General features: G+C 50.7%; 1 protein-coding gene across 1 annotated transcript; it reads left to right on the top strand.

Moving 5' to 3' along the window:
• Window positions 1–18083: 18083 nt before the first annotated feature.
• MARVELD1 (MARVEL domain containing 1) lies at window positions 18084–23320 on the top strand. The gene is made up of 2 exons (XM_003904086.3): window positions 18084–20378; window positions 22368–23320. The coding sequence occupies exon 1, from the start codon at window positions 18274–18276 to the stop codon at window positions 18793–18795; it is 522 nt and encodes a 173-aa protein (XP_003904135.1). The 5' UTR covers window positions 18084–18273; the 3' UTR covers window positions 18796–20378; window positions 22368–23320.
• The last annotated feature ends 234 nt before the right edge of the window (window positions 23321–23554 follow it).

Here is a 23554-nt window from a genome sequence, read left to right as displayed (position 1 = left end):
TATATTCATTCTCACGCATTCCTTTCTTTAAGAAAACGACTACTACAAATAAAAATAATACCTAGAAATTAACCGAAGAGGTGAAAGATTTCTACAATGAAAATTGTGACAACATTGATGCAAGAAATTGAAGAGGACACAGAAAACTGGAAAGTGATTCGCTGTTCATGGATTGAAAGAATCGTTATTGTTCAAATGTCCATACTGCTTAAAGCAATCTACAGATTTAATGCAATCCCTATCAATCAAAATACCAATGACATTCTTCACAGCATTAGAAAAAAACCATGGGAGGCTGAGGCAGGAGAATAGCTTGAACCAGGGATGCAGAGTTTGCGGTGAGCCAAGATCACTCCACTGCACTCCAGCCTGGGCAGCAGAGCGAGACTCCATCTCAAAAAAAAGAAAACAAAGAAAAAACCCTAAAATTTAAACAGAACCACAAAAGACCCAGAATAGCTGAACCATAAAGCCTCACATAAAGCCACAAGAATGGCTTGTACTCTACACTGAACTTAGTACAGAGCCTTCTCTTGCTCTGATCCCAATTCAAAACTGGTAGCCATGGAGGGGACTCCATAAATATGGTGAAGTAGTACACTCAGATGTGGTATGTTGCTTCCGAAATCAGAAAAGATCTACCAAGCATTGTGCTTCTTTTGTCAAGATAGGTGGTGTGAAGTGTAGGTGTCTGTCACCATAGAAGCCCTATTTTCAGATGGTTTAAGCCATTAAATGTGCCAGAAACTTCATATAACATGGGCAGCCCCTGATTTTTTTTTTTTTTTTTTTTTTGAGACAGAGTCTCACTCTATTGCCCAGGCTGAAGTGCAGTGGCTCAATCTCAGCTCACTGCAACCTCCACTGCCCGGGTTCAAGAGATTCTCCTGCCTCAGCCTCCCGAGTAGCTGGGATTACAGGCGCCTGCAACTGCACCCAGCTAGTTTTTGTATTTTTAGTAGAGACAGGGTTTCACCTTGTTGGTCAGGTTGGTTTTGAACTCCTGAGCTCAAGCAATCTGCCTACTTGGTCTCCAAGTGCTGGGATTACAGACTTGAGCCACCGTTTCTAGCCTGCTAGGACTGTATATGACAGAGAGCAGAATTGACAGCATGCTCCAGATGTCTGTCGGCCCCTTTCTCTTGCCTCCCAAGTTCTTGTGCAATGGGCCCATAAACAAAGTGGCCATGGTGGCATAGATGGAGGCTGCCCAGGGATTCAATTATGTGAACTTCACCTTTCCAAAGCTGACCTAGATAACATCACTGTTGAGTGCCTAATCTGCCAACAGCCGAGACCCACAGAAAGCCCTCCAATATGGCACCACTCACAGAGGGGACCAACCAGCCACCAGTGGCAAGTTCATTACACTGCACCTCTTTCATCATGGAAGGGCTGAGATTTGTCCTCACTGCGATAGACACATATTCTGAATATAGATTTGCCTTCCTTGCCCATTATGCTTCTGCCAGGAACAGCACCGATGGACTCACAGAATGCCTTATTTACCATCATGGGCTTCCCTCCCCATAACAATACTTCTGGTCAGATAACTCATTTCACAGCAATGGGTCCATCGTCATGCAATTAACTAGTTTTACCACCTACTTCATCACCTGAAAATGGCCAGGCTAGTTAAAAGGTGGAATGGAGGGCCCGGCACAGTGGCTTACGCCTGTAATCCCAGCACTTTGGGAGGCCGAGCCAGGGGGATCACCTGAGGTCAGGAGTTTGAGACCAGCCTGACTAACATGTAGAAACCCCGTCTCTACTAAAAATACAAAATTAGTTGGGCATGGTGGCGCATGCCTGTAATCCCAGCTACTCAGGAGGCTGAGGCAGAAGAATTGCTTGAACCCGGGAGGTGCAGGTTGTGGTGAGATCACACCATTGCACTCTAGCCTGGGTAACAAGAGCAAAACTCCGTCTCAAACAACAACAACAAACAAACAAACAAAAACAAAGGAAAGGTGGAATGACTTACTGAAGAGTCAGTTACAGTGCTGTTCAGGAGACAAGACACAGAAAGGATGAATTCAGTCTTACAACATGCAATATACACTTTGAATCATTTGATGCTATCTCTTCCATAGCTAGAACTCATGAATCAAGGAATTAAGGGTAGAAGTGGTAGTGGATCCACTTACTACTATCCCCAGTAACCCACTAGCAGAATTTTTTTTTTTTTTGGGACGGAGTCTCACTCTGTTGCCCAGGCTGGAGTTCAGTGGCACAATCTCAGCCCACTACAACCTCTGCCTCCCAGGTTTAAGCGATTCTCATGCCCCAGCCTCCCGAGTAGCTGGGATTACAGGTGCGCACCACCATGCCTGGCTAATTTTTGTATTTTTAGTAGAGATGGGGTTTCACCATGTTGGCCATGCTGGTCTTGAACTCCTGACCTCAGGTGATCCACCCACCTCAGCCTCCCAAAGTGCTGGGATTACAAGCATGAGCCACCACTCCCAGCCCAGAATTTTTTATTCCTGTCTTAACAACCTTGACCCTTGCAGATTTGGGAGTCTTAGTCTACAAGGTGGGAGATGTGGGGAAGATGTTTCACCCAAGTGCCATAACAAAGTTCCATTGCATTGGAAGATGAGACTGTCCATTTTGGTGGTCTGTGCTACTGAGTCAACAAGCAGAAAACAGATTATTCTACTGGATGAAGTGATTGATCCAGATGGTCAGGGGAAATTGGGTTGCTACTACGTAGTGAGGTATATTAGTTTTCTTTTTTTCTTTTTCTGAGATAGAGTCTCAGTTTGTCACCCAGGCTGGAGTGCAGTGGCGTGATCTCAGCTCACTGCAAAATCCGCCCCCCAAGTTCAAGTGATTCTCCTACCTCAGCCCGCCACCACGCCCAGCTAATTTTTGTATTTTTAGTAGAGACAAGGTTTCACCATGTTGGCCAGGCTGGTCTCAAACTCCTGACCTTAGATGACCCACCCACCTTGGCCTCCCAAAGTGCTGGGATTTACAGGTGTGAGCTACTGCACCAGGTGAGTTTTCTACTACTGTGTAACAAATTGCCGCAAACACAGTGGCTTAAAACAACACCCATTTATTGACCCACAGTTTCTGTGGGTCAGGAAAGTTGGTAGGGCTCAGCTGGGTGGTTTGCTGAAGACTCACAGGCTGCAATCAAGGTGTTGGCCAAGGCTGCACCTTGGAGCCTGGAGGCCTGGCAGGGGAAGAAGCCTCTTCCAAGCTCAAAGTGTTGGCAGAATTCATTCCATTCGCCCCGCCCCGCCTCGCCTCTCCTCTTTTTGAGATGGAGTTTTGTTCTTGTTGCCCAGGCTGGGTGCAATGGTTGCTCACGGCAACCTCCACCTCCCAAGTTCAAGCGATTCACCTGCCTCAGCCTCCCAAGTAGCTGGGATTACAGGCATGTACCACCACACCTGGCTAATTTTGTATTTTTAGTAGAGATGGGGTTTCTCCATGTTGGTCAGTCTGTTCTTGAGCTCCTAACCTCAGGTGATCCACCAGCCTTGGCATCCCAAAGTGCTGGGATTACAGGCGTGAGTCATCGTGCCTGGCCATGATTTCTTGCTAGCTGGAGGCTGCTCACAGTTCTCCGGGGGGTTCTACAGTTCTTTTTTTTTTTTTTTTTTGAGACGGAGTCTCGCTCTGTCGCCCAGGCTGGAGTGCAGTGGCCGGATCTCAGCTCACTGCAAGCTCCGCCTCCCGGGTTTACGCCATTCTCCTGCCTCAGCCTCCTGAGTAGCTGGGACTACAGGCGCCCGCCACCTCGCCCGGCTAGTTTTTTGTATTTTTAGTAGAGACGGGGTTTCACCATGTTAGCCAGGATGGTCTCGATCTCCTGACCTTGTGATCCGCCCGTCTCGGCCTCCCAAAGTGCTGGGATTACAGGCTTGAGCCACCGCGCCCGGCCAAGTTCTACAGTTCTTTGCCGCATGGGCTTTTGCCAATGGCCACTTACTTCATCAAGCCAGCAAGGAGAGTCTCTAGAGCAAGTCTACAAACAAGACAGACTCGTAGACTAGCATAACACAACCATGGGACGTCACATAACATAATCATGGGAGTGCTATCAACTTTGTCATGGCCTAGGCTCCTTCTGGTTAGCAGTCAATCTCAGGTCCTGTTCCTATTCAAGGTGTAGGGAACACATAAAAGTGTGAATACCAGGCCAGGCGTTGTGACTCATGCCTGTAATCCCAGCACTTTGGGAGGCCACGGCGGGTGGATCACTTGAGGTCAGGAGTTCAAGACCAGCCTGGCAAACATGGTGAAACCCCATCTCTACTAAAACTACAAAAAATTAGCCAGGTGTGGTGGCATGTGCCTGTAATCCCAGCTACTTGAGAGGCTGAGGCAGGAGATTAGCTTGAATCCAGGAGGAGGAGGTTGCAGTGAGCCAAGATCTCACCACTGCACTCCAATCTGGGCGACAAAGCAAAACTCCATCTCAAACAAAAAAACAAACAAAAACCAAAAAATGTAAATACCAGAAAGCAGACATAGTGGGGAACTACCTTACAGTCTCTCTGCCACATGTGAATAGGAGGACTATGTCTGGAAACCAGAGGATCCTCAGGGTGTACCAAGTGGTACCTCCATGCCCAGTAGTAAAGGTCAATGGAAAACTAGTAGCCAAAAGAAGGTAGGAAGATTGACATCTCAGGCCCTTCAGAAATGAAACTTTAGACCGGGTGTGGTGACTCATGCCTGTAATCCCAGCACTTTGGGAGGCTGAGGTGGGTGGATTACTTGAGTTCAGGAGTTCAAGACCAGGCTGGCCAACATGGTGGAATCCCACCTCTACTAAAAATACAAAAATTAGCCAGACATGATGGCACGTGCATGTAGTCCTACTTGGGAGGCTGAGGCAGCAGAATCGCTTGAACCCGAGAGGTGGAGGCTGCAGTGAGCCAAGATCTCACCACTGCGCTCCAGCCTGAGCGACAGAGCAAGACTCCATCTCAAAAAAAAAAAAAAAGAAAAAAGAAAAAAGAAAAGAAAAAGAAACAAAACTGGGTTACTTCAACACGTAAAAAAATTCACTCATCCGCGATTCTGGCTAAAATTAGGGGAAATACGGAATGAGTAATGAAAGAAGGAAGGCATAGATATCAATTACGGCCTTGTGACCGATTATTAGCCTGGTCTTGTGACCGGCCACCTGGACTATAGTAGTAGTTTTGCATATTTTCTTTCTGTTTGTTATGTATATGTGGGACTTTTTTACATGCTGCCTCAGTCTGTTCAGGGACTGCTATAACAAAATCTCATAGACTAGGTAGTTGCTGCTGCTACTGCTGCTGCTGCTGCTTTTTTTTTTTTTATGGGGGTGGGTAGGGTATAGAGACGAGATCTTGTTCTATTGCCCAGGCTGGTCTCAACCTCCTGGCCTCAAGCGATCCTTCCATCTTGGCCTTCCAAAGTATTGGGATTACAGGCCTGAGCCACTATGCCCAGCCAGCAAGCAGCTTCTAGCCTCTAAACAACAGAAATTTATTTCTTACTATTCTAGAGGTTGAAGTCCAAAATCAAGGCACCGTCAGATTCATTGCCTGGTAAGGGCCTTTTTCCTAATTCGTAGATTGCACCTTCTTGCTGTGTCCTCGCATAGTGGAAGGGCAAGACATCTGTCTGGGGCCTGTTTTATAAGGACAGTTATTCCATCAATGAGGGTTCTGCCCTCATGACATAATCACCTCACAAAAGTCTCTACCTCTTAATACCATCACCTTGTGGGGTTACGATGTCAACATAATAATTTGGGTGGACACAAGCATTCCAATCACAGCACTAACTTTTTTGTTTCTCTTTCTCTCCATTTTAATTTCCTATATAAATTGCTGCATGCAAGCTAATGTTACAATTTAGTCTTTAGGTAAAAAATAATAGAGACCGTGACCACATTTGATAAGTATTTAGTAGAGCCAGTGATGCAATGATTGTTGGGACTGTGTGTCTTCTCATTTTGGAGAGAGGATGAGAACTTCTTCATTTATAAGAAAGACAGTTGGTCTTCTTTAGGTGGAAATATGGAGTTGTTTCATTATTGCATGGAAATTCAAATGTATATAGGAGTGGATATGGAAGCTGAGTGTTGATCCACTGTGCCAATTATCAACTTGTTGCCTCCAGCAACAAATGCACCTTCTGTTGTACAACTCCATGATCCTGGAGAGGAGCCTGGTAAATACTTTTTCTTTTCCAGCTAACACAATGCTCAGCTTTGTTAGTAGAGGGAGCTAGCAGACACTGTAGGAGGCAAGGGTTTAGGGGTTTCTCTCCTTGGTTCCTGTGTGTGCCTCTCATTAGGCTCCTGTGGGTTTTTTTGGTTGCTTTGTTTGTTTTTGAGACAGGGTTTCACTCTGTCGCCCAGGCTGGGGTGCAGTGGTGTGATCACGGCTCACTGCAACCTCAAACTCCTGGGCTCAAGGGATCCTCCCACTTCAGCTTCCCAAGTAGCTGGGACTACAGGCGTGCGCCAACATGCTCAGCTAATTGTGTGCTGGGATTACAGGCGTGTACCACCATGTCTGGCCTCTTGAAACGTTTGAGGTTCCTCTATGGCCTGGCCCCTGGAGCACATTTGGTTCTCCAGCCCAGGCTGCTGCAGCATGGGCTCCTATGATGTGAGCAGCTTCTTCAGTGCCTAGGTCCTACAGTGCATGGCGGTCAGCAACACACTATGGTTAGGAGCTTCCCTTGGCACCTCTTTGGGTGGCTTTGCAGCAGGTTTTGAGATGCAGTACCTCCCTGTGAGCAACTTCCCCAGCACGCCTAAATGGCAGATTTCTAGCAAGTTCCACCAGTGCAGCACCACAATGGCTTCTTTGCCCTTCAGTGACCCACAGCCCCATCCTCTCCAATGAGGTCTGGATTTCAGCCCTGGAGGAAGGGTGGGGAAGGAGCTCTTTTTTGGGTGTCTATCTCAGCCCTAGGTCCTAGGAGCTGCCCCTTATATCTTCTATTCCTTATTCTTCAGCATTCTCCTTGTCTTATAAGCCAATCCCTCACTACTCCAACTCCTTGTTATAGTGAATGAGTCTTTATATCAAACTTTCCCTGTCTAAATGACTGTGTGGAGACTGGACTCTGATATAGTGGGTGATGACAAAACTAGTAGGAAGAAGTGTGAAGAACCTCAAGACAGCAAGTTTTGTCTTACAATCCAGGGATACCCTGGGAACCAATGACCTGGCTGGGTGTCAAAGCTCTTTTAGAAAACAATATTGATGGCTGGGTGCGGTGGCTCAGGCCTGTAATCCCAGCACTTTGGGAGGCCAAGGTGGGCAGATCACCTGAGGTCAGGAGTTTGAGACCAGCCTGACCAACAGGGTGAAACCCCGTCTCTACTAAAAATACAAAATTAGGGTCAAGGCTGTGGCTCACGCCTCTGTAATCCCAGCACTTTTGAGGCCGAGGCGGGAAGGATCACAAGGTCAGGAGATCGAGGCCACAGTGAAACCCCCTGGCTCTCTACTAAAAAATAAAAATTAGCTGGGCGCTGTGGTGGGATGCCTGTAGTCCCAGCTACTCAGGAGGCTGAGGCAGGAGAATGGCGAAACCCGGGAGGCTGAGCTTGCAGTGAGCCGGGATCGGGCCCACTGCACTCCAGCCTGGCGACAGCGAGACCCGGCCTCAAAAAAAAAATTTAAAAAAAAAAAAAAATTAAAAATATTAAAGAATTAGCTTGGGCATGGTGGGTACATGCCTGTAATCCAAGCTACTTGGGAAGCTGAGGAAGGAGAATCGCTTGAACCTGGGAGGCGGAGGTTGCAGTGAGCTGAGATCGCAACACTGCCCTCCAGCCTGGGCGACAGAGCGAGACTCCATCTCAAAAAAAAAAAAGTAAAATGACATACAACTATCGGTAGTGAGGTACAGAAACAACTGGATTGGTTACAGGTTTGCATTTGCCTTATTTGAAGACAGTTTGAACACTCAGCAGTGTAGGAGTGGTTGAAGTATGGCTGCCGGATTGGCCAAGACTCAGTGATTGTTACAGCTGTATACTCATAAATTACATTTTCAATCTTGTGTACCTAATAAGTTAGGTTACAGTTCATCCACAAATACGGGCCAGGTGCGGTGACTCACACCAACTATCCCAGCACTTTGGGAGGCCAAGGTGGGCGGATTGCCTGAGGTCAGGAGTTTGAAACCAGCTTGGCCAACATGGTGAAACCCCATCTCTACTAAAAATACAAAAATTAGGCTGGGCACGGTGGCTCATGCCTGTAATCCCAGCACTTTGGGAGGCTGAGGGGATAGGATAGTTTGAGAGCGGGAGTTCAAGACCAGCTTGGGCAATATGGTGGGACCTCATCTCTACAAAAAACAAATATAAAAACTTAGCCAGGCATGGTGGTGCACACTTGTAGTCCCAGCTACTTGGGAGAGTGAGGCAGGAAGATCTCTTGAGTCCAGGAGTTAGAGGATGCAGTGAGCCATGTTTGCACCACAGCACACCAGCATGGGTGACAGAACAAGACCCTGTCTCTCTAAAAAAAAAGAAAAGAAAAAGAGGCCGGGCACGGTGGCTCAAGCCTGTAATCCCAGCACTTTGGGAGGCCAAGACGGGCGGATCACGAGGTCAGGAGATCGAGACCATCCTGGCTAACCCGGTGAAACCCCGTCTCTACTAAAAAATAAAAAAACTAGCCGGGCGAGGTGGCGGGCGCCTGTAGTCCCAGCTACTCGGGAGGCTGAGGCAGGAGAATGGCGTGAACCCGGGAGGCGGAGCTTGCAGTGAGCTGAGATCTGGCCACTGCACTCCAGCCTGGGTGACAGAGCGAGACTCCGTCTCAAAAAAAAAAGAAAAAGAAAAAGAAAAAGAAAGATGAAGAAAAAAAGAAATTAGCTGGCTCTAGAGGAGGCAGTCCCTCCACTGGTATGCCAGGGCCCAAGGTATCAAAAATACATCTTAAATTACAGAAAGTAAAATAAATGCATTATAAAATACAGAAAAACACCAAACAACAACAACAACAACAACAACAAACCCAAACCATGATCACTACATAGGAATTCAGCCAGAGCACAGCAGGAGGGGCTTGCTTTTGCTCCACAATGTCAGGACCTCAGCTGGGAAGCCTTGAATGCTGAGGTTGACTTGATAGCTGGAGGGGCTGGAACAACCATTTCTTACCCCTTTGGTGCCTAGCCTGAGGAACCCTGAAGACTAGAACTGTTGACTGGAGTGCTTCGGTGGCTTCTCAATGTGACCAGAAGCATGGTGGCCTCAGAACAGCCAGACTTCTTCCATAGTGGCTCAAGGCTTCAAGTGAATTTTTTATTTTGGCAAAGAGGGCAGAAGCTACATTCATTGCCCTTTTTTTTTTTTTTTGAGACACTGTCTCACTCTGTCACCCAGGCTGGAGTGCAGTGGTGTGATCTTGGCTCACTGCAACCTCTGCCTCGCAAGCTCAAGCAATCCTCCTACCTCAGCCTCCCAAGTAGCTGGGACTACAGGCTCATGCCACCACACCCAGGTAAATTTTTTGTTTTTTGTTTTTTTGGTATTTTCGGTAGAGATAGGGTTTTGCCATGTTGCCCAGGCTGGTCTCGAACTCCAGCCTGGTCAGGGCGATCTGCCTACCTTGGCCTCCCAAAGTGCTGGGATTATAGATGTGAGCCACCATGCCGAGGTTGCATTGCCTTTTTTTGACATGACCTAGAAGAGATATAGTGTTGTTACTGCCATTAGTTACAACTGAGTCATACGCCTGCCCAGATTCAAGAGAAGTGGACATAGACCCAGCATCTTGACGGGAGGAGAGTCACAGAATTTCTAGCTATTTCTTTAAAACCCGCTCTCATGGAACCAGGATTCAGATTCTGGCATTTTGGCTGCAGACCCTCCTTGCTTAACTACAGAGTCAATGTAAGGCACAGAAATCTGTTTAAGTTTGCCTAAGAAGTGGGGAGAAAGGTACTGTAAGCCTAAAGTGTGTTCACAGATGTGAAGTCCAGCTGAATGACCTGGAGCAAGTCACAGGCAGCTGTTTTCTGTCTCTCCCTAAGTCTCATCTCTGCACATCTGCTTGTGGTAGTTAATTTTATGTGTCAACTTGACTGGGCCATAGGATGCCCAGCTATTTGCTCAAACATGATTCTGGGTGTTTCAGTGAGGGTGTTTGTGGACGAGATTAACATATACTTTGGTAGACTGAAAGCCAATTGCCCTCCCCATGTGGGTGGGGCTCATCTAATCAGTTGAAGACCTGAATAGAATACAAACCAGCCAGTTTATAGGCTGTCGTGTGGGGTAAGGAGGTGATGCAGATAAACACTCAGCACACAGCGTCATCCAACTCCAGCCCAGCCCTCGGGGGCCATCCTCCTACATTAAAGCTCCTGCTGCCGGGCTCAGTGGCTCACGCCTGTAAACCCAGCACTTTGGGAGGTCGAGGTGGGTGGATCACATGAGGTCAGGAGTTCGAGACCAGCCTGGCCCACATGGTGAAACTCCATCTCTACTCAAAATACAAAAATGAGCCGGGCATGGTGGCAGGCGCCTATAATCCCAGCTACTCAGGAGGCTGAGGCAGGAGAATCACTTGAACCTGGGAGGTGGAGGTTGCAGTGAACCAGGATCACACCATTACACTCCAGTCTGGGTGACAGAGCGAGACCCTATCTCAAACAAAACAAAAACCAAACCAAACCAAACCAAACCAAAAAAAGCTTCTGCTGTGGATAGGATAGGGAGTTAGGGGGCAAATCCCCCATTCCAGGGGCTCCCTAGCATAGCAGGGGCAGACATGGAAATAGCAAACAGAGTCAGGCTCCCAAGTGCAGATCTCAGGGACTGCAGCAACCACACCCACTCTCATGGTCTCTTGCCTGGCCCCACTCACTCTTGGGGCCTCTTGCCCAGCGCTCTACCTCCTGACCCTCCCCACAAAATCAGGACCATTCTCTTTCCTGCCATTCAGGGGCAGTCCTCTGATGTTTTGTCTCCTCCTAGACCAAGGCTGAAGCCTCAGATAAATGCAGTGGTTAAAAGCTCCAATTTGGAATTTCTGTCTCTACTAGCTGTGTGACACTGGATGAGCCACATAACCTCCCTATGTCTTGGGCTCAGGTTCCTCATTTTAAGGTGAGGATTTTTTTGTTTGTTTTGTTTTTGTTTGTTTGTTTTGAGATGGAGTCACGCTCTGTCGCCCAGGCTGGAGTGCAGTGGCGTGATCTCAGCTCCCTGCAATCTCCGCCTCCCGGGTTCAAGCAGTTCTCCTGTTTCAGCCTCCCGAGTAGCTGGTACTACAGGCGCATGCCATGACACCCGGCTACTTTTTGTATTTCTAGTAGAGATGGGGTTTCACCATGTTGGCCAGGCTGGTCTCAAACTCCTGACCTCCGGCGATCCACCCGCCTCGACCTCCCAAAGTGCTGGGATTACAGGGTGTGAGCCACCGCCCCGGCCTAAAATGAGGATGGTTTTAACAGCTCCTACTTTACAGGGCTATTGTGGGAAGTAAATGAGACAAATGCAGAGAGCACCTGGTGTAGTGCCTGGAACACAGTAGGTGCTCTGCAAATGTTAGTTATTACTGTTGAGCCAGCCCCACTTCTACCCAAAGTGGGACTGTCAGAGCAGTGCTGATTACCCAGTCCGTCCTGGCTCAGGGCGTCCAACCACTCAGATGTGGCCCCACTTTCCCCCAGAGTGTGGTCTTCGGGGGTGTGCACATCCCCGTCATGGGTCCCAGCAAGGGCACCTTCAGCACCTCATGGGCAGCCTCTTGATGGCATGGCCTCAGGAGCACCTACCAGAGTTGCCCACAATTACTTAGCCTAAGGGTTCCAGCCTTGCCAGCCAGTGTCCTGGGTGGCTTCACACAAAAATCAGTCTGGGTGGTTTGGGGTCTCGTCCTGGCCGGTGTTCCCTGAGGGGTGAGGGCTGAGTTCTGCCAGAGTCAAATGCCTTCACCAGGTCTGGATCATGAAGGTCAGATCAGGTCCGGACCGTGGCCCCTGACCCCTGCTGCTGCAAACAACTGTCCAGAGTCCAGGCTGCCTCACGGCTCAGGCAAACGCCCAGGTACTCCCTGGGGGCTGGATCAACAAGCTCAAGAGCCACCCAGAGTCCCAGCCAGCACCTCCCAGAAGTGACCCCCAGAGGGGACCTCACTGACTACCCCAGTAGCCTCTGTTCCAACAGCCTGGTGAGAGCCATCCTGGGAACAGGCCAGGAGGAGTGAGCCTCTTGGCCCAGAGATGGGAGTACGTGTCCTGCGCCTGGCTCCACGGTGTTCCTGAACAGAGCCCCCTGCCCTACAGCTCCAGGGAGTTTCCTGTTTGGGTGCCATCCTGATGGTGTCACAGAGTATTGTAGTAACACACCATATTGTGTGTCAGGAGACCTAAACCTGACACTCCCATCATTAACCAGCAGTGTGACCTGGGGCAAGTCGCTTCCCCTCTCTGGGCCTCAGTTCCTCCCTCTGTAAAATGAGAAGCCTGAAGCAAATGATCCTTAAGGCCTCTTCCAGCTCAGGCATCTAATGATAGCATACTGCCAGGTACAAAGTAGCTGCTCAGGGAATGTTTATCTAGTAATTTAATCATAAGACTCAAGGCAGGATTCTGCATGTCCTGCCACCCATCTGCTTTCTTGCTTTGCATTTTGCCTCTGCCATTAGCTGATTTGTGTCTGGTGTCAGCCCAGGGCCTGGTACATAATAGATGTTTAAAAAATGTGAGCTGAGTCTATATATGCAGTACTTTTACAGTAGCCTGGACACAGAACAGGATCTGACTGTGAACCGTAAGTGCTGATCACGGGGTCACAGCATGGGCCACACATTTCTTCTTGTTACAAGTTTCTGGCCTTCCTTTCTGGCCAATTGAAAGTCATTGCACTGAAGCTTAGATAATCAACCAAGCAGCACTACCCTGTTCCCTTAACAGTGTAGGCACTGCTTTTCTCACACTGTTCCTTCTGCCTAGAACGCCTGTCAGGGGCTGGGATTTTACTCCACCAATAAGCTAGCCTGGTGGTGTTTCTTAGATGCTGGTAGAAGACACAGGATTCCTCAGACACAGATAAAGCAGCCTGAGCATCCTAGTTATGTCTGTTCCCCTTGTCCCCAACTCTCACAGGAACAACAACAGAGGGGTGCAGGTGGACATTACACCGGCAGTGTTTGTGACACAGCTGAGAAGCACTGAACTTGGGGAACTCACCACTGTTGCCACTGTTGCCACCACCACCTTTTTTTTTTTTTTTTTTTTTTGAGGCAGAGTCTCGCTCTGTTGCCCCAGTTGGAGTGCGGTGGCGTGATCTTGACTCACTGCAACCTCTGTCTCCTGGGTTCAAGCGATTCTTAAGCCTCAGCCTCCTGAGTGGCTGGGACTACAGGCGTGTGCTACCACGCTAGGCTAATTTTTGAAATTTTAGTAGAGACGGGGTTTCACCATGTTGGCCAGGCTGGTCTCAAACCCCTGACTTCAGATGATCTGCCTGCCCTAGCCTCCCAAAGTGCTGGGATTACAGGAATGAGCCACCACGCCTGGCCACCATCACCATTTTTATTGTAAGCAAGCCTGCTCTTTGGGAGATGTTCCCTTATCTCTTAAGGTTGCTGGCTGCAGACACGACTCTGAAGAATGGCAGGGGAAAGAGCAACCATGGCCTTGCATCTGTGGCATGCCCAGCGATAACATCCAGCTATGCTCTGGACCCATGGCGGGGTGCCACTCCCAGCAACTCTGGTCTCCTACCTCTGCTGGTTCCATCCGGCCTCCAATGACACCTTGTGCTGAAAGATTCCCCAGCCCTCCCCTCACATACTCTCTCCTTCCCTTTTGTATTTCCTTAGAACCCTCATCTACACCTCTCTTTTGTGTCCACAATGGTCCCTCCCCTACCAGCAGAGTGCAACCGCTTTGAGGGCAGAAGTTGGTCCTTTTCATTCCTGCTTTCCACATCCAGATTGTCTGCAGCTAGCAGGTGCCTAGACCATATTCGTTGAGTTGGGCAGAATCAGAATTTTCCTGCATGTTATGCTTTTTCCAGAGAGTCCGCTGGACCGCCCCGTGGAATGTGAAAACATTCCAGGATTCCAGAGGCTAAAAATATCGCCCCAAAGCCGCTGCAGGCGCTTCCTTGTAAGGGGTGATGTGACTCTAGAGGCTGGAAGTTTATGCTCACCAGGTGGCGCCCTGACCCTCAAATCTCCCAATGCCTTTTTTAGAAACGAAAGATTATGTTCTCTCTCTCTTAAAGTTTGTTCATTTAGGTCCCCCACCCACGTTAATCCCCTGTCACCAGCCCAGCACCCAGATTCAGCTCCCAGCTGCCCATCGGAGTCTCCGCCCTACTCAAGACTGGCATATGGAGGGCCCTGAAGATGTCCCCCCAGGGCACAGAGGAATGCTAAGGGATGCTGAGGGGAAAGCCCTGAAACTGGGATCTGAAGACCTAGGTTTGAGTCACGACAATGACACTTACAAGTTGGGTTTCTTTGGGCAAGTCACTTAGCCTTTCCGGGTCCCTGTGAGTGTAGTCAAGAATAAAATGTGGAAATTATATAAATGCACTTTAAATGTGGTATGGAGTCAGCTCCCCTGGGCTGGTGTTTGAGCTGTCACCACCTTCCTGTGAACATAGTCAGCTTCTTCTTCTTCTTTTTTTTTTTTTTTTTTTTTGAGATGGAGTCTTGCTCTGTCGCCAGGCTGGAGTGCAATGGTGCTATCTTGACTCACTGCAACCTCTGACTCCCTAGTTCAAGCGATTCTCCTGCCTTAGCCTCCCGAGTAGCTGGGACTATAGGCGCATGCCACCAGGCTGGGCTAATTTTTGAATCTTTAGCAGAGATGGGGTTTCACCATGTTGGCCAGGCTGGTCTCAAACTCCTGACCTCATGATCCACCCACCTTGGCCTCCCAAAGTGCTGGGATTACAGGGGTTAGCCACCACGCCCAGCCATGGTCAGCTTCTTGAACCCTGTAAGCCCCAATTTCCCCATCAGCAAATCAGAGCGAATAACAATCATTTTATAGCGTTGGTGTAAGGATCAAGTTAAACAACGAATATAAAGTGCTCATCATAGTGCCTAGAATACAGTAAGCATTCAATTAATAAAAATCACATGTATATTGGTCGGGCACGGCGGCTCACGCCTGTAATCCCAGCACTTTGGGAGGCTGAGGTGGGCGGATCATGAGGTCAGGAGATCGAGATCATCCTGGCTAACACGGTGAAACCCCGTCTCTACTGAAAATACAAAAAATTAGCCGGGTGTGGTGGCGGGTGCCTCGGGATGCTGAGGCAGGAAAATGGCCTGAACCGAGGAGGAAGAGCTTACATTGAGCCGAGATCGCGCCACTGCACTCCAGCCTTGATGACAGAGTGAGGCTCCGTCTCAAAAAAAAAAAAAAAAAAAAAAAAAAATCACATTTATATTATGAATCACTGGCCCCTAAAACAGTGCCCAGCATTTAATAGGTGCTCAATATCTATTTGCTGGTAACAGGATTTTAGAGATGAGGAAACTGAGGCACAAAGAGCTCAAGCTTACCCTCCCCGTGGGTTCCAGCACTAAGGAGTAGTGAAGCAGTGATGCATAGCCTGGCAGTCTGACTCCAGGGCCTGCACCTAGAGTCTCTACACCCTGCTGTCACACACGGACAGAGGTGTTATACATCACCATTTGTTCATTTAAAATATGCATTCAAGCCTGTAATCCCAGCACTTTGGGAGGCTGAGGCAGGCAGATCACTTGAGGTCAGGAGTTTGAGACCAGTCTGGCCAACATAGCAAAACCCCATCTGTACTAAAAACACAAAAATTAGCCAGGTATGATGGCACATGCCTGTAGTCCCAGCTAGGCAGGAAGCTGAGGCAGAAGAATCACTTGAACCTGGGAGGCTGAGGCAGGAGAATCACTTGAACCTGGGAGGCTGAGGCAGGAGAATCACTTGAACCTGGGAGGCGGAGGCTGCAGTGAGCTGAGATCCTGCCACTGCACTCCAGCCTGGGTGACAGACTGAGACTCCATCTCAAATGCATGTGTGTGTGTGTGTGTGTATATATATATATATATATGCATTTAGGCCAGGTGCAGTAGCTCATGCCTATAATCCCAACACTTTAGGAGGCTGAGGAGGGAGGATCATTTGAGCCCAGGAGTTTGAAATCAGCCTGGGCAACATGGCAAGATCTCTCTCTCTCTTTTTTTTTTAATGCATTCAGAGCCTTCTTTAAGTGGGCTGAGTTGACAGTGAGAGGCATTACCCGCTGAGAAGCCAGATAGCTTTTCTCTCCCAAGGGGAGCCAGTCTGCTGGAAGAGGACCTGCTCAGCCAGGCCAAAGGCCAGAGGACTCATCTTATGACCGGGAGATGAAGACTAGCTCTGCGGCGTGGGGTCAACTGTAGGTCTGAGGCACGCACAGTCCCCAGGGTAAGAGGGGCCCCCTCAGTTCCACTGCTGCCCCTGCAGCCACTCAGTCATCTGTTCCACATATTTTACTGAGGGTCTCCTACGTGCCAGGCACAGGCAAAGATGGATAAGACATGATATCCAATAGTTATGATGTAGCCAACTCAACACTGCTGCAGAGGGATAGTCCAACGGGGGGCCTAGAAGAGCAGCCTCAGAGGCTGGACCAAAAGGAAGTAGCATTTAAACTGGGCCTTGAAGGATTAATAGGAGTTTTGCTGTCAAGTGGGGTCTGGGAATGCAGGGTATTCTGAGCTTACTTGGGAAACTGGAAAGGATTGGTGGGGTTGGTATGCCAGGTAACAGCATGGGAAAGGGAAGGAAGTGGCAAGCCAGGAAGCTGGAAATTGGTTGGGGACAAATTGTGAAACAGGCCACACAGAAGAGACAGCTTCTGTGCTGTCTCAGTAGGGAAGCAATGTAATGAATAACCAGGTCTGTCTTTTAGAAAGATGTCATGACCTGGCTTGGTGGTTCATGCCTGCAATCCCAGCACTTTGGGAGCCAAGGGGGACAGATCACTTGAGGTCAGGAGCTCGAGACCAGCCTGACCAACATGGCAAAGCCCTGTCTCTACCAAAAAACATACAAAAATTAGCCGGGTGTGGTGGTACTTGCGACTGTAGTCCCAGCTACTTGGGAGACTGAGGCAGGAGAATCACTTGAGCCTGGGAGGCGGAGGTTGCAGTGAGCAGAGATCGCTCCACTGCCCTGCAACCTGGGTGACAGAATAGGACTCTATCCCACTCGCCCCGACCAAAAAAAAAAAAAAAAAGAAAAAGAAACATGCCATGGGCACAAAGGTGCATGAAGGAGAGAACTACTGGCGGTAGTTATCAGCTTCCTGGTCTTCATTCCTCCTCAGTAAAATGAGCGGAGTTGCGTGTATCTGTGGTTGTTTCGAGGGTTAAAAGAGAACGCAGGTAAAGCGGTCGCACGGAATAACAATAATGTAAAGCATCGTTAGCCTCCATCACAAGCAGTTAGGCCTACTAGTTAAGCCCGTGGGCTTTGCTTCCTCTTGGCCCTGGGTTTGTGTCCTGGCCATGTTAGGTAGCGTATTTTGAATCTGGGCAAGACGGGAGGATGGTAAGGAAGGGTTGGATAAAAGAGGGTGTGGACGATAAACTTGTGTCGAGTGGGACGGGTGGCGGTGCCTCTGGTGGGTGATGGATTCTTACTCCCACACGGGGAACTTGGACAGCTTTGGACAGGACAAGGCGGGCCCTGGCAGGAGACTGCCGACGTCCAGGTGACAGTGAATGTCAGTTCAAAACTAGCACTGCTCTCCTCCCGCGCCCAGGAAGAGCCCAGAGGCCCGGGGTGGGCGCTACGGCTGGAGAAAGGGGAAAGGAGGAGGCAGCGCGGGTAGGGGCGGCCCCAGATGTGCAAACTTGGCGCAGCAGCGCACGGGCGGGGAGGGTGGAAGGCCCGCGTCGGGCTGGGAGGTGCGCCCTGCCCTGGCCCGAGGACGAAGGAATCCGAGCTGGGGGCCTGGCGCGGAGGGGAAAGGGGGGCGCCAGGGTGGTGAGCGAGACTGCAAGAGAGATGGCAGGAAGCCGGGAGGAGCGCGCGGGGGAGGAGACCGCGGAGGGGAAGGGGAAGGGAAAGGGGCGGGTGGGAAGGGTGGAGAGCAGGAGAGAGAAGGCAAGGAGAGTCGAGGGGAGGAGAGAGAAGAGGAAGGGTGGGGAAAGGAGGAGAGGAAGAGAGGACTAAGAGGGGAGCAAGGCGAGGAGGCCGCGGCGGGCGCAGCGGGCACCTGGGCCGGGCTGCCCCAGCGAGCAAGGCGCCGCCATTCCGCTGCTCGGGGCGCCGCCGCCGCCGCCACCGCGTCCGGGGGCCATGCTCCCGCCGCCACCGCGCCAGCCGCCGCCCCAGGCGCGTGCGGCCCGCGGCGCGGTGCGCCTGCAGCGGCCCTTCCTGCGCAGCCCGCTGGGCGTGTTGCGGCTGCTGCAGCTGCTGGCCGGCGCCGCCTTCTGGATCACTATCGCCACCAGCAAGTACCAGGGCCCCGTGCACTTCGCGCTCTTCGTGTCGGTGCTCTTCTGGCTGCTTACTCTGGGCCTCTACTTCCTCACGCTGCTGGGCAAGCACGAGCTGGTCCCCGTGCTGGGCTCGCGCTGGCTCGTGGTCAACGTGGCGCACGATGTGCTGGCGGCCGCGCTCTACGGCGCCGCGACCGGCATTATGAGTGACCAGATGCAGCGCCACAGCTACTGCAACCTCAAGGATTACCCGCTGCCCTGCGCCTACCACGCCTTCCTGGCGGCCGCCGTCTGCGGCGGCGTCTGCCACGGCCTCTACCTGCTGTCGGCGCTCTACGGCTGCGGGCGTCGCTGCCAGGGCAAGCAGGAGGTGGCTTGAGGCCGCCCGCGCCCGCCGCGGCCCTGATCGGGGCGGGGGACCCCCGGAGACCAGCGCCCCCAGTCCCTCCCCTCGCCGCCGCCCCGCGCGGGTGCGCCCTGGCACCCTCTCCCTGTTTCCACTGTCGCCCGCGCCCAGGGACCCTGACGCGCAGCTCCTGCCCGACGGTAGCGCCGCCGCCGCCCAGAATCCCAGCCACTGCCCAGAATCCCGACAGCCGCGCCGGACGCGCAGTCTCCCGGGACCAGCGCAGGCTGCGATCCGACGGGCGGATGCACACTCGCAGACCAGCCGCTCCGAGGCGAAACCTCGCGGTTCCTCTTCCCTTCCCTGCTGAGACTAAGACGTGGACGGGCGCCGCGTAGATCCGGAGGAGGCTCCCAAATTGGAACCAGGCTTCCGCCTGCCCCCTTCCCTCCCTCCCTGCGGTCGAAAGAGCACCCCCTTCCCCGGCCGCTCTCCCAGCCTCCGGTGCTGTGAAACGCAGGCGCTGGGCCGCGGGCGGAGCTGAGGACAGGCCTTGGCTGGTCGCAGGATGAGCGAAGAGTTTGGTTTTAGCTGGGGGTTGTGCGGGCATCCTGCGAGGCCCTTCTCAGTCTGTCTCTCGGTGCTTGGTTGTCCTGGGGTGGGGCCCGTCCGCCGAGGTGGGGACGGATAGGAGGAGCCGGTGGGCTGTACACATACACTTGTGGAGTCTCCTCGTGCCTCTGCCTACTCCGCCTTTGTCCTTCAGGTTTTTGCAGGCCAGTCCCGAACACACGCTAACTGTCCTGGCCTCTCTGTGACACAAGTTTCTTCCCAGCCTTCCTCACAGGCTTCTGCCGCCCCCCTCATCCTCATCCCCCCCTATCTGTTTGCATTAGGAGTCCCACGACCATGGCGGAATGTTAAGGTGAACCCCACCCCTTCTTACAGATGGGGACCGAGAGCCTGCTCTTGGGAACAGCCAGAGTAAGATTAGAACCCAGACTTGCAGTCCAGCGCTGTTTTCATTAAAAGGGTGGGTGAGTCAGGACCCCTGGCTCAGGAGCCGCCTCTCCGAAAAGAGGGTTTCAAGGCCAAATAGGTTTGTCAGCGGTGCTGTCTCCCTTTCCTGGAGATGCTCATTAGCTTATCAAAGACTCTGAGAAGTCCCGCTGTTACAGAAATAATTTAGTTTACTGTATTAACTGCTCCTGGGCCTGGAGCAGTATTCCTACCTTGAGGTTCCATGCATCCCTGTGCTGTCCGGGCTCTCATTCATGCCTAAGGGCCCAACCCATTGGCTGTGTTCTGTTTGAAGATTTGGGGAGCGCCTTCTCTTTCTTCCCCAGGGAATTTCTCTAGCAGAGGGAGGGGACCCACCCCATGGAGGAAGGAGATTGCTGCCCCTAGCCAGAGACCCGAACTGGGAAATATGAACATTCCTTTACGTTGTTGGAGAAATGAAGCCAAAGTTGTTCAGATGGTTTTCCCAGTCTAAAGGAAAGTCACCTGCAAGAGATCCCGGCGCTGACCTGAAGCAGCTGGCAGGGTGGATCTCCCTTACCAAAGAGAAGAACCACTCTCTGACGCTGGGGTGACCTGCTGGCTGGGCCTGTAAAGTAAGACGCGTCTTGGTTTTCTGGAAGGGGTCATGGGCATTTGAATAAAAAGCACAGAGCCTACTCCTTTTCCAAAAGTTAAAGGGTTTTTATTCAGAGCAAGTTGGAGAGGTGACAGTAATAACCACAGTATCTACGGAGTTGTGAAGATTCAATCTTTTCGCTAAAATCCTTCAATGGTCTGCTCTTTTATTTTTTCTTTCTTTTTTGTTTTGTTTTTGAGGCAGTCTTATTGTGTCACCTACACTGGAGTGCAGTGGTGTGATTGTGGCGCACTGCAGACCTCCCAGACTCAAGCGATCCTCTCACCTCAGCCTCCCAGGTAGCTGGGACTACAGGCACGTGACACCAAGCCTGGCTAATTTGTAAATTTTTGTAGAGACAGGGCCCCATTATATTTTGTATACTGGTCTTGAACTCCTGGGCTCAAGAGATCCTCCTGTCTCAGCCTCCCAGAGTGTTGGGATTACAGGTGTGAGCCACTGTGCCTGGCCCTGCTGTTTGAAAAGGCTCAACCTTCTCTGGATTAGAAACTAGAAGAGGGGAGGCCATGTGTTTTCGTGAGCTTGTTTTTAAAGTTTAGGTGCACAGGTGTTAGATTTCTCTGTGGAGGTTGCAAAGGTGTAGTTTTAGGGTGTGTGCATGAATGTAATTCTAGATATGTTGCCGTCAGAGCACCTGTGTAGCTCTACTATGTGGCTGGCACATCTCGAAGCATTTTACAGGTATCCACTGATTCTCTCAATAACCCTATTGAGGTGGGTTCTAATGTCATTCCCATATTCCGAATGAGGAAAATGAGTCCCAGAGAGGTTAAATACCTTGCCCAAGGTCTCCCAGCTAATGAGTGGTAGAGGTAGGATTTGAACCCTGGCAGCCTGGCCTCTTCATGACCAGGCTATACTCTATATAGTAGGGTATCAATACATGTTAGATACATGTTAATGTATCTGGTTTTTAATTAACATGTAATGTACATGTTAATATAGCTGTTTTTTAAATTGTGGCAAAATATACTTAAAGTTTACCATCTTAACAGTTTTTAAGTGTATAGTTCAGTGGCATTAAGAACATTCACAGCTAGGCACAGTGGCTCATGTCTGTAATCCCAGCACTTTGGGGACGCTGAGGCTTGAGACTAGCCTTGGCAACATAGCAAGATCGTGTTTCTACAACAAGTTTTTAAAAATTAGCTGAGTGTGGTGGTGTGTGCCTGTGATTCCAGCTGCTTAGGAGGCTGAGGGTGGGGATCGTTTGAGCCCAAGAGGTCGAGGCTGCGGTGAGCCGTGTTGGTGCCACTGTACTCCATCCTGGGTGACAGCGAGACCCTGTCTCAAAAAGAACATTCATATTGTTATGCAGCCATCACCACCACCACCACCATCTATCTTCAGAACTTTTCTCATCTTGTAAAACTGAAACTCTGTACCCAGTAAAATCGTGGGGTTTTTTTGTTTGTTTTTTGTTTTTGTGTGTGTGTGTGTGTGAGACGGAGTCTCGCTGTCACCCAGGCTGGAGTCCAATGGCGTGATCTCAGTTCACTGCAACCTTCGCCTCCCGGGTGCAAGCCATTCTCCTGCCTCAGCCTCCCAAGTAGCTGGGACTACAGGCGCGGGCCAACACACCCAGCTAATTTTTGTATTTTTAGTAGAAACAGAGTTTCACCATGTTGGCTAGGCTGGTCTTGAACTCCTGACCTCAAGTGATCCACCCACCTCAGCCTTCCAAAGTGCTCAGATTACAGGCGTGAGCCACTGCACCCGGCCAAATTGTGGTTGTTTTTGTTGTTTTTTTCTCTTCTCTGGGAAATTCTAGAACACTGATCCCAAAGTCCCCCAACTCCTTCAATGTCTCAGTTAGGCCAGGTCCCACTGCCAAGCTCCAGGAAGGGTAACGTTCCCTCAGCCCCAAGTGCTGATGCGGTGAGAACCTGGGGTGAGACACTTGGGGTGCCTTGGAAGCCCATTGACTTTGGCTCTCCTGTTGCAGGTTTCCATGTTGCTGAGGCCATGGAGATTCCCAGAGCTGGTCACACCAACCACTTTCAGGGCCCGCTGCCCTGAGCTGGCAACACCATTCTGGCCTGGGCCTGCAGAAACTTTCAGAGTCTTCACTGGCAGTAGGGGCAGATGGGGAGAGGAATGACCTCTGCCCAGCAGCTTCCTTTCCACACCATTCAATGGAAGAGCCCAGATGGGTGAAGACTGATTTTGCCTTAACTCAAGAGAATTCCTGTTCTCCTTGTGCTATGATTTGGACACAAGATTCTGGATACCTGGAACTTAGCTGTGTACTCTTGTACCCTAAACAATGGGTTTGAGTTCCAGCCTTTATTCTTTTTTTCATTTTTCAGATCACCATCTAGGTTACATCTTTAGCTCAGGTCCATCCTTCTCAAGATCTCCTTCTTAGCCCCCAGCCCCTGGTGCTGTCTGTGGTCAGATGACCTTACTCAGGAGCAGATATCTCCTTGGCCGCCATGGAGCCTCATCCATCCACACGTGCCTGTAGCATTCCAGAGCTCAGTGCTCTTCTAGATGTGCCTTCCCGCTTGGCTTCCAGCAGCTTGTGCTCCCTCTGTTTGCCAGGTATGAGAAGGACGCGTAAGACCGCCCACGTTCACCCTCCCTCAAGGCCCTGTGCCATAGGGGTGGCACCTGACCTGCCCCCAGAACTTTTGGATACTGGAGGCAGTTGCATAGGCCTCTCTCTCTGGGTACCAGGACTCAGTCCAGCCCAAGACCACTCTGGGCAGCTCCCATCCCAGTCTAGGGCCATTTGCAGACCCAGGAAAGGATTTCTACAGTGTTCTATAAAAGCCAAAAGGGAGAGTGGATTTGGGAAGAGTGAGGGTGGTTGGGGAGGGGGGACCGATGTGCCTCATTGTTGAGTGGTGATTACAAATATGCTTTTCTGGATAAAGTTTGGTTGTTTGCTCTTGGCGTGTGTGTCTTCCGTCCTGGTCTTCTGCAGTATCCCTCCGTGTGAGGTCCTCCCATTCTGTCTCATTGTGCCTCACGCCCTGCTGCTGGCCTCTTTTCTGCCTCTCTGGCTTCCTCTTTCCTTCTAGGAAGGAAAGAGAGTGAGTTCACAGATGTCCGGTGCAATTAGGAGCCTGGACCAGGGGTTGCCTGAGGACAGAAACCAGAGGGAAGAAAACTGCCTGTGTCCCTGAT

Source organism: Papio anubis, chromosome 11 (assembly GCF_008728515.1).
Source record: "Papio anubis isolate 15944 chromosome 11, Panubis1.0, whole genome shotgun sequence".
Classification (NCBI taxonomy): domain Eukaryota; kingdom Metazoa; phylum Chordata; class Mammalia; order Primates; family Cercopithecidae; genus Papio; species Papio anubis.
Note: the sequence above shows the minus strand (reverse complement) of the source record. Positions and strands in the feature narration are given on the sequence as shown.